The sequence below is a fragment of the Stegodyphus dumicola genome, chromosome 4 (genome assembly GCF_044657685.1).
Source record: "Stegodyphus dumicola isolate Sdum_Otavi_A_Nest chromosome 4, ASM4465768v1".
Lineage (NCBI taxonomy): Eukaryota > Metazoa > Arthropoda > Arachnida > Araneae > Eresidae > Stegodyphus > Stegodyphus dumicola.
Genome location: NC_140771.1, coordinates 138,180,811 through 138,191,841, shown reverse-complemented (window position 1 = coordinate 138,191,841; position 11,031 = coordinate 138,180,811). Strand labels below are relative to the sequence as shown.

At 31.5% G+C, this 11,031-nt stretch overlaps 1 protein-coding gene across 1 annotated transcript in view; it reads left to right on the top strand.

Annotated features, from left to right (window-relative positions):
• Nucleotides 1-1,136: 1,136 nt before the first annotated feature.
• The window catches only part of Ccm3 (programmed cell death protein 10 Ccm3), a 36,599-nt gene continuing 26,704 nt past the window's right edge, over nt 1,137-11,031 (top strand). Inside the window, exons 1-2 of the mRNA XM_035364193.2 lie at nt 1,137-1,387; nt 9,443-9,496. Coding sequence (XP_035220084.1) covers nt 1,316-1,387; nt 9,443-9,496 — 126 coding nt within the window. The 5' untranslated portion in view covers nt 1,137-1,315. The remainder of the gene's footprint in view (nt 1,388-9,442; nt 9,497-11,031) is intronic.

Sequence of the window (11,031 nt, the reverse complement as noted above, 5' to 3'; positions counted from 1 at the left end):
TTTCGATGGGGCATATGCGCTGACAGCGCCCTCTATTATTTGTACGAAAAAGATTACCGTGTTTTAACATGGGGTGTATGGGGCGATACTCCCACTATATCTTCTAGTACACTATATCCGAAGGGTGTGAATTGCTGATAAGACCGGCTACTGATAAGGAATGTGGCTTCTCTACGGAATAGTTACGAAGAAAAGAATCACATGACTTGCTACTATTACTAACTATTGTATAATGCTAGAATCTTATGAAAAATAATAAATAAAAAAATTTAATTGCACTCTGGTGATAGAGAAACATATATTGTATAGAGAACAGAATGTTACTTATCTGAATATTCCGTGTCAGGGCCTCTTTTGGATTTCTCGTGTTGATAGTAAACAGCTAACAAAACACCTGAAGTTTCGATGAAGCGAAGTTTCCTTTTTCAATTTGATGAAAGAGACATTGCATAGGAAAGGTGCATTAAACTTTTTTAGAGAGTTGAAAATATTTACTGAAACAGTTATTTAAAAAATTTCGGAGCTATGTTTAGACACTGCCTCCAGCTTTCGTGATCGCAGCGCCATCCAAGAAGAGAGATGTGAGAGACTGTCAACTAACAAAAAAAAAAAAAAAAAAAAACGCAATTCCAAAGCACTCGTTTCTGCATTTCACAAAGTCCCAGTTAAACCGAACTAATCGATTTTTTTTTTATACCGTACGTAGTTTTCTTTCTCACGGTAGAAAAATCTTTATTCTTCCTTTTCCTTGACACACACACGCATATATATATAAATGCACATTATATATAATTTCCTTCTCGTTATCTTTAATTTTGATAAAAAGCAATTTTGAAATCTCAGTCAGAAACCTCCGCTCTATCCGTTATTTCAGACTTCTGCTAATTTTCGCACAGTATATTAAGTGCCATTCCCTTCAACAAATATCCTCATATAATATTATAGGCAAACACTAACACTATTTAATTTAAAAGTCTTGTTAAGTTTGTTTGTGGAAATTTAATGAAAATTTTATTTTCCAAAGGGAGCGAATAATAAATGAATAATAGTCGTAATATGAGCGATTTGCAAAATAACAAGAATTAAAAACCTTCCGCTGGAGTCTTCCTAGAACGAATCTATCGTGATTCGTCGTTTATATTGAGTAATACATTAACGAAAGACTCGTTCGTTGGTAAGGATTGTGATTGTGAATGAATACGTGACGTGTGAAACTGAAGATCCTCTTTTTAAGAATCTGTTGTAGTTTATGTTTGCATTTTATTTTCTTTAAATTACTGTGAATTCCATTATAAAAGGTTTAAACCTTATAAGCATGAAAATGGGAGAAGACACTCCTGTTTCAGCCCTAGTGCTGCCTATATTGGTTGGACCTATTTTAGACAAGGTTTGTGAAATTTCGAAATATTTATGTTAAATGTCAAATTGCACTTTTAAATATAAATTTAACATTAAGTACCAGTACGATGTTGAATTCGATGTTAAAGTAAGCCGTATTCTGTATTGTCAACGTCAACAAAATGTTACGTGATGTGAAAACATTATTTTGTATTTGTGCAAAGTTCTCTTGATAAATATCTTAATTATGGGGTTTGGATTTCATCGTATATTTACGGTTTTAGTAAGTGAATTTCAGTGCATATTTATTGATGATTAAGATATTAAATCTGAAACAGAAGCTATACTAATTAAATATCGTCAAAAATGTGAAGTGTTTGTAATTTATTAAGTTCTGATTTGGCATAATGCGCTACGCTTTTATTATTAGCCAGTTTCCGTGTATGAAGGAAAAAACAGTGTGGGTCCTTTTTTTTTTTCCTCCTGCTTTATATGTTTGTTTAAATTAAATGGCCAATATATCGTGCTTAACTGTAAAAGTTAAGAAATTTCCTAATAAATCTCTTTGCTGTTCGAATATTATAAGTAAAAGTTATTTTCAAATCTATTCGTAGAGCCACATTAATTTCTTCTCTAAGTTTCATAGAATATACATTAGTTGTAATGGTGTGATTACATTTTAGAAGTCATGGTTATGCTGAAAATAACTTTATATACTGATATCATCTCTTCGTATAACTTGTTTAATAAATAACAGTTGTAGTTTATATCCAGAGTACTGCGAATGCCAGATTGAACTTTTGCTTCATGTGTTGAAATTAGAAACATATGAAATGAATTTCTACACTGCTTGATGTTGAAATTATTTTAAAACTAGTAAAATTATTTTGATTTTATGAGAAATAGTCCTTGGTAAAATAATGTCTTTTATTTCGCCTAGTGTAGTATCAACTTCATAAGTATTTTCTGTATTAATGTGTGTTTCTCCATAACAACGATCTGTCCGCCCTTATCAGCTTTAGAGATAATGATATTAGTATCAGAATGAATTTCACGTAAGATCTCATTTTCCTTTTTGCTGAGATTCGAACCCAAAGATTTGTTGTTAAAATTAACGTTATGAGTAATTAGGTGGCAGATTGTATCCTTCTGCGTTTCTGAAATTTTGGAGAATTTAAAGGCTTTCTCCAGAGGGGCGATGATTTGAGGAATTGAAGGTTTAGATGTCTTTGAAAAGTTGAAATTATATTTTAATACTTTTAACTGATCTTCCGAAAGATTCTTATTAGAGATATTAACGATGGGGTTAACGTTTACAGTGGGAAGATCAGCTAGATAGGTAATAGATTTCTCTTCTAATCTATTTTCTGTATTACCTAAGTAAATACCTATTGTAAGTATTTTCTGTATAAAAAAAATTTCAGAAACTTGCATTGAAGCAATTTTACAATTTACAGTAAATGTATGAGTATGTTTGACTTGAAATTGTATGCTGTAATTTTCTTATTAAGTTGAAAGAAAACTAGAACTTCTTATATGTGCAGCATTGTTATACCAAATCTAAAATATTGAGTTGTAACTGTTGTATATGAGCAAGGAAATATTATAGTGTACTACAGTTTTATGTGCAATATACAGTTATTAAAGAACTGGACAGGTAAAAGCATCCGTAGACAGGTCAAATTTGATAGAATTTTAAAATTTGTTATGAAGAAAATTTTCATAACAATATAGTTCAATTTTTAGTTAAGTTTTACTCTACAGTACTGATTGGTGAATCATCTCTTTTTTGACACTAAGATCGTCTCCAGGAAGGATCGGCACCAATTTCAAGATGGTGCCAATCCTTCCGCCTGCTACACAAAACTGAAACAAGAAGTCGAACACTTACACAAACTCGGTGTCCACGTACAGATTGACCTATTTTAACTTAAAAAAACATCAGAGAATTGCACAAACTAGGCATTGTGCACTGCCTTAACTCTGTCCATGTACACCTCGATCTATTTTCACTTAAACAAAATCAGAAAGCTAAAACAAAGTTAAAACTATCATGTTAACCAGAAAAAATTCGAAGCTATCTTAACACGCAGAGACGAACAAATAACCAAAAATACACAAACAGACAGTAATAAATAACCAAAAATACCTATTTCTTAACATAAAAACATTAAACAACAAATCTTTTGACAAAACACACAGACATGAATAAGTAAATGAAACCTCATTTTTTTAACATACGTTTTTCTCACGTGTATATATTCACGCTTCCCAACATTATCTCCTGCATCCTCCATATAAGAAATTCAATTAAATGTTTGGTCGCTTTGGCTCATCTACTGTTAATCAACATTCGTCCTCTTACCCATCTCAGATATACTCAAATGATGGTACCCACAGCAACATAATAGCAATTTCAAAATCCAAGACCATACCATGCACATCCAAGCAAACACAACTGAAAATCAAACCCGCGTCCATACGAAAGGGTTACTACAGCCAAAAGTCGTTAATCCGGGCTCGTCGGGACTTAGGCGATTCTGGATTATCAATTTTTCTGTATTATAGATCATCAGTTTAAATCTGGTAAGATGGCATGCAGAAATTATAAAATTGAAAATATGAAACCGTAATTTATGAAATAAAGAACAATTATGATCTAAAGGGTATTAAAATGTACAAAAAAAAAAAAAAAAAAAAAAGCTTAATATTTATTTGTTTATTTTATTAAACATTTCTTTCAATGTAAGTTGTTTAGTTTTATGTAATAATACAGTCAAAAGTCGTTAATCCGGACTCGTCGGGACTTCGGCGATTCCGAATTATCGATTTTTCCGGATTATAGATCATCAGTTTAAATCTTGTAAGATGGCATGCAGAAATTCTAAAATTAAAAATATGAAACCGTAATTTATGAAATAAAGAACAATTATGATCTAAAGGGTATCAAAATTTGCAAAAAAAAAAAAGCTTAATATTTATTTGTTTACTTTATTAAACATTTCTTTCAATGTAAGTTGTTTAAGTTTTGCTTCGTTTCATGTGATAATACTTTCTCTTTAATTCTATTAAACAGACATAATTTCTTGTTCAGTTACAAAGTTCCGCCGTTCAAGTCCTATAATTGCTGTGTCAAGAACACCGACTAATTTGTCAATCAAAATTTTTTTGTTTTCAATAACCTCTGCCACTTTTCTTCGCTATCGGAAGCGAATTATAATGACGAGGAACTTGTTTTAAATCATATCAAAGACGGAGCATATCGAGATGAAATACTACATTTGGTAAGGAATTATAAGCCAAATAAAATAAAAACATCTGCGCTGAAGATGAGGATAGTGCTGACAAATCAACTTCCAATTCATTATGCGCCCGCCCCCGAGCAGCGTGAAATTGATAAACAGATTTCGGATTTCAAAACACACTTTCGCTTTAGATCCTTTACATATTAACAAATATATATTGGAAATTCTATTTGATATAATCGAAAGTTTAAGCTTACTTTTATAAAATTGCTCTTACAGTCTGCAAAAAATAATAAGCCGGATGCAATTCGAAAATTAAGGAACAACGCAATCATCAACATTAACTGAAATAGATAATTAGATAATTTTAGCTTATACGTCCATTATACATAAAATGCGCACGCGAAAACGTATTCTGCACTTGCGCACACTCATATGCGCAGTCGTAAAAGGTCTTACGCGCAGGCGTGAACGCCTCTGCGCATGTGTCAACGCGGCGCATGCGCAGAAATTTTTAGTTTTTATGTCCGGATTATAGATCATTCCGAATTATGGGTGTCCGAATTAACGACTTTTGACTGTACTTTCTCTTTAATTCTATAAACAGACATAATTTCTTGTTCAGTTACAAAGTTCCACTCTTCAAGTCCTATAATTGCTGTGTCAAGAATACCGACTAATTTGTCAATCAAAATTTTTTCGTTTTCAATTACCTCTGTGTCACTTTCTTCACTATCAAAAGCGAATTATAATGACGAAGAATTTGGTTTAAAGCATATCAAAGACGGAGTACATCGAGATGAAATACGACATTTAATAAGGAATTATAAGCCAAATAAAATAAAAACATCTGCCCTGAAGATAAGGATAGTGCTGACAGATTAACTTCCAATTCATTGCGTGCCGCTGCGTTCCCCCTCCCCCCCACCGCAGAGCAGCGTGAAATTTATAAACAGATTTCGGAATGGTTAGAGAAACAAAGGATTTGCCTTTATCCATTTTTTGCAGCAATTCCACTTTTTGTTTGATGGACTTCGAAACATACTTTCGCTTTGTAGATCCTTTGGGAGCTCCAGCATCGGAAATTCTATTTGACATAATCGAAAGTTCAAGCTTACTTTTATAAAATTGCTTTAACAGTCTTCAAAAAATAATAAGCCGGATCCAATTCGAAGATTAAGGAACAATGCAATCTGCAACATTAACTGAAATAGATAATTAGATAATTTTAGCTTATACCGTCCATACATTAAACGCGTATGTGTAAACTTATTATGCGCATGCACACATGCATATGCGCAGCCGTAAAGGTCTTACGCGCATGCATAAACGACTGTGCGAATGCATCAATGCGACGCATGCGCAGAAAGTTTGTAGCTTTGAGGTCCAGATTATGGGTGTCCGAATTAACGACTTTTGATTGTATTACAAAAAATAGCCAAAATCTAAATTTATCGCAACACATTTGGTGATATTCACAGAAATAACTCATTTTTAACAACAAAAACTTAAAAAAAAAACACAATTTTTGCCAACAGTAGTAACAGTAGAGTTACTGAAAAACCTGTTTCATGCAGCAGGCTTCCAGATTTCTTGAACTACCAATACCACTGGACAATTTTTTCAGACAGAAATCAAGGTGTACCGTACCGTAAAGATCAGCCGAATTCTTTCTGTGTGTTGCAGGAAATCATTAATTTCCTTTCAAACCTTAACAACAGAATTTAAACTTTTTGTGCTCAAAGTAAAATGACACTATTAAATAATACTTATAAACTCATTTTTTTTTTGTTGTTGTTTTTATTTATAATTACATCAGTGCTAAAGTTGAGAATTTTTTCAAGTGATCTAATATTCAAAAATACTTTTTTCAACTTTTTAATCCTTTACCACATGTGTACATTTGCAGCACATTATTACACAAAAATGGTTAAATATTTATCCTTCATATTTAGTAGTATAAAATTATATTATTGCAGGTAAAAGTGAAATGTTAAAAAAAACCCAGTAATATCTGGTTGTAATGAAAGTGTTATTTCAAGAAACATTCTTAATAAATTTAGAAAAAGAAAAAAAAAAAAAAAAAAACATGAAAGCAGTAATTTTAGTGCAGATAGTAATCACCACCCAAATTTATAATTTTTCTGCCAATGTTTTGATACTTTTTCAAAGCTTTCAGCCCAGAAACTTGGTGGCCACGCACCCAAAAACAGATCAACCTCATTTCGGATGTCCTGTGCAGAATGGAAGATAGCACTAGCAAGATGTAGCTGAAGTTGTGAAAGAAATTAAAGTCCGAAGGAGCAATATTGGGTCTAAAGGAGTGATATATGGTGGGTGTGGCAAAGATTCCATTCGAGTCCAACAGGTAAATGCAGACACATGTGGTCTTGCATTATCTTAATTAAATGTTACCTCTTTGCTCCGGAACTCAGTTCAACGTTTTCCCGTGATAGCAGTGTCAAGATGGACTGCCGTCACACTGTACACCTTACTATTGAGGGTTTTACTTTTTTCCGGATACTCTTTTTGGATAATATCACGGCAATCCCACCAGATACAAAGCATGATATTTGTGACGCTGCCGATGAGCTCACCGGGCGCAGAACAATCCGTATTTTCGCCTTCTGTTGTTGAAGTAAATCCACTTTTCATCACAAGTGACAATCCGGTCCAGAATTTTCTCCTTGCATTGATATTCAAGCAGATTAGTGCAGAAGAACCTGGCTCAAGCAGCACCCAGTGACTGAACTAGTATGTCAAGTTTATGCGATGCATAACATGATTAATGGACATGGCACTAAGGTCTAACTCCTTAGCAAGCTCTCGAGTAATTGCATATTGATTTTATTAGTTCTTACAGGCAGGCCTTGATCTAATATTAACATCTGTAGGCCAACCAGAGAGGTTTGTTTCTTGAATGTCACAGTGCTTGTTTTTGAACTTTTGGTAACAAACCATCACAGTGTCATATGATACAACAATAGTACCTAAATATATGATTTTTTGACATTCTGTAGCTGCTTTTTGTAACAAAACTGGAAGTAAATGATGGCTCTAATCCTGTGATAATTCCATTTCAAACACCTTATACTTACCTTATTACACCATATTTTTTTTTTTTTACAAATTTCACAATACAGTGATGTAAAGCAAGTCTTTTTCTTTCAAAATAAAAGAGTATGATTAAATATGCCAATGCAAACTGTTTGTGCAGAAGGTATTTGCGGTACTTTCGTTAAAGTCTGATATATTTACAAATATGAAAGAGAAATTTTATCTATATTATAGTCATTTCTGGTATTTTTCCATCTCGCCAAGCAGACTTTATTGGCGACAATATACAGTATTAAGACACAATAACACGCTGAATAAATACTAATTCAGTAAATACTAATTCAATGAATAAATACTAATTCAATAATAATTTGTTAATAATTTTTGTTGTTTGACTTCTGAATTAATATACAGTATACACATAAAAATGTTAACAAATGTTAGTTCTAAGAATTTTTTATTTTGAAGGCGTAAACATTTTAATATGGTTTAAAATTTTGTAAAATGCCAATAAATAAAGACAATAAATTTGTAAAAAGACATTAATTTAAGAATTTACTATGCTTTCATGGTTCAACATCCTGATTCACCGGTTCGTATCACGTGATCCCAAGTGATCTCATCTCATCTAAACTATGCTACAAAAATATAATTCTCTCAGGAATTATCTACATTAATTTCAAGTTAAATCGTAATTTGGAATACAAGTGCAAGAATTATTTCAATTCATATAAATAGCTTGCTCAGAAATAATGTAAAACCGTAGTGCTTTACTTCGCTAGTGCATCCTCATTAGAAATGATGAATTTAACCCTTGACTTTGCCTTTTCTATGTTTTCGCCATTGGGTGAGCGGTGTGATTGCATCCTAATTGACTTAATTATCGCAAATGGTCTTAGGGCATAAAATTGAACTATCTGGTAAAAATTCTATTGCCAATATTGAAAGAAACAATCAATCTGATAATAAATGGCTGTGACTTGTTTTGAAAATGAGGCATAAAAGGTTATCAGCGAGGATATTCCGTTTGGCATCAGCTGTACCATTTTTGGAGACTTTATCGCTTGTGCCGGTAAAATGGAAAAGTACCTCATTTTTTTTTCAGAACTCCTGTTAATTGCATATATCTGAGCATAAGTATTTGTTTCACTATGTATAGAGAACTTTGAGAATTGTTACAATGCTTAGGTTTGTTATACTTCGTTGTGCAAAATTGAATATTAAGCAGAAGGTCAAATTGCTCTGAAAAACATAAAGCGATCTTGAAATATTTTTCATGAATGCGATTTGATAAATAACCCAAAATTTGCATAGATGGCTAGAGTTAACCTTGGAAGTTAAACATATAACTATTTTTTCAACATTCTGGGTAATTTTTATCCATACAGTTACAGATTAATAGTATGAAAATTTTAAAAATACTTTAAAGTGTGAATTGATTTTCTTTCTGTATTATTGGAAATAAAACTTTTATAAAAGAGAACAAATATTTAAAAAGAAATTAATTTCTGTGATAATTCTGAGCGTTCATATCTCATCAAGACAACGGAAAAATTGTTAATTAACTATAGCATGAAAAAGTGTATCAATTAAAATGTGTATTGGATTTGAAATTTAATTTGAAAGTTTTATAGATCAAATAATTTTTCATTAAGATAATTAAATAGTTCATTTTGTTGAAGAACTTAGTTCATATTATCATGTATACACGTTTTCATATTAAGTTTTTTTATGTTTTGGAAGCTGTATTAAGACTTATATTGAATTCTTCTGATGCATTGTACTTTTCTTTAATGTTTCAGATTGAGCGAAAGGATATTACAGCAGCACAGACTCTTAAATCTGCTATATCAAAGGTAATGCCTTTTCCTGAAATTTACTGTAAGAAATCGGGAGCTATTAGAATATAAAGTTTGAGTGTTCTATTTTTAGCCCAAGTTGGAATTGGACCCAAAGGACTATTAGTCTCAAAATGTCATTTTGCATCGTTTCACTTTCTGCATTGATTCACTTTTCAAGCTCTTACTACCAAATATTATCACCCTGTATTATATTTAAAGAAACTAAATAATGAAGAATCTGTATAAATGTTTCTCGCATTGTGAAAAAACGATACCTAGAGCCATCCAATTTTGAATAACGTAGTCCTCCAGCCATACGTGGGCACTTGGAAGCCTGAATTTTTGAATTTAGAATTTTTTTAAATATCTGTTTCAAATTTTGTAAAACTTAAATGAATTTTTGATTAACAAACTGAACAATTTCAAAAAGAACAATGGCAACACTCTACTGGAAAAAAAAATTTATCTCCAGAGCACGAGAGTGTGTATCGGAAATTCTAAAGACATTCTGTTTCTAAATATTTTGTGCTATTGCTGTTGAATTGAATTTTAAGTGCGAAGAACATGAAATTGAATAAATAAAGGTAACACATGAAACATTAAAAAAAAAAAACCCTTTTGGGTGCAATATAAAATCTGAAAGCTTTAACAATTTCTTTTCTTTCCCCTCCCTTTTTTATGGTTTAAAATTTCGAAACAGGAAATATTTCGTTAAACTTTATCTATGATGATTTCTCATGGCATTTTCAAGAATTAAGGCATTAGTGACATCAATGAATGTAATGTGTTATTCAACTGAAATGTAGTAAATAAAGTACATTTTGACAAAAAATACTAGATTGAATGAAATTTTTTACATTTTTAAATAATCATTTTAATGCAAAGAAGGCAAAGGATTATTTCTGAAACTAATATGGATACTAAATATGGAATGCTATTTGGTATCCAAAAAATATAGTGAAGCACTCAAGTTCATCACTATAAATGGTACTGCCCTATAAATAGTACATCACTAACTCTTAAATGGTACTTAATCCATTAAAGTTGGATTAAAATTGCTACGTTCTCATTCTTTTTTTAATTAACTTTTTTTCGTAATCAGTAAAATTATTCTTTCCAAACATTTACTGTTTTTTTTTTTTTTTTTTTTTTTTTTTTTTTTTTAAGATTAGGATTCTGAAGATCTTTAATTTGTTTTTGAATGTTATTGAATTTCATGGAAATGTTTTGCTACTTTTGTATTTCAGTTGCTTAGCATTAGTAAATAGCTACTGAAGTTCTAATGAACTTCGCTCGATACTTATGTATTATTGCAACCACCATGGCACAATTAGAGGAATTTTACAGAAGAAAAGAACAGTTACTTTTATTGTAAAAAACTATATATTGCATATATACATAGTCTACATTTCAGTTATATATTTATTGCAAAAGGCAATCAGTGAATTTAGTTAAAAATAAGGGGTTTGTTGTTGTTGTTGTTGTTGTTGTTCTTGCTGGGGACATTTTGTAGCAGTTTTCCTTGAGAAAGAATTCAAAGCATTGGTCAT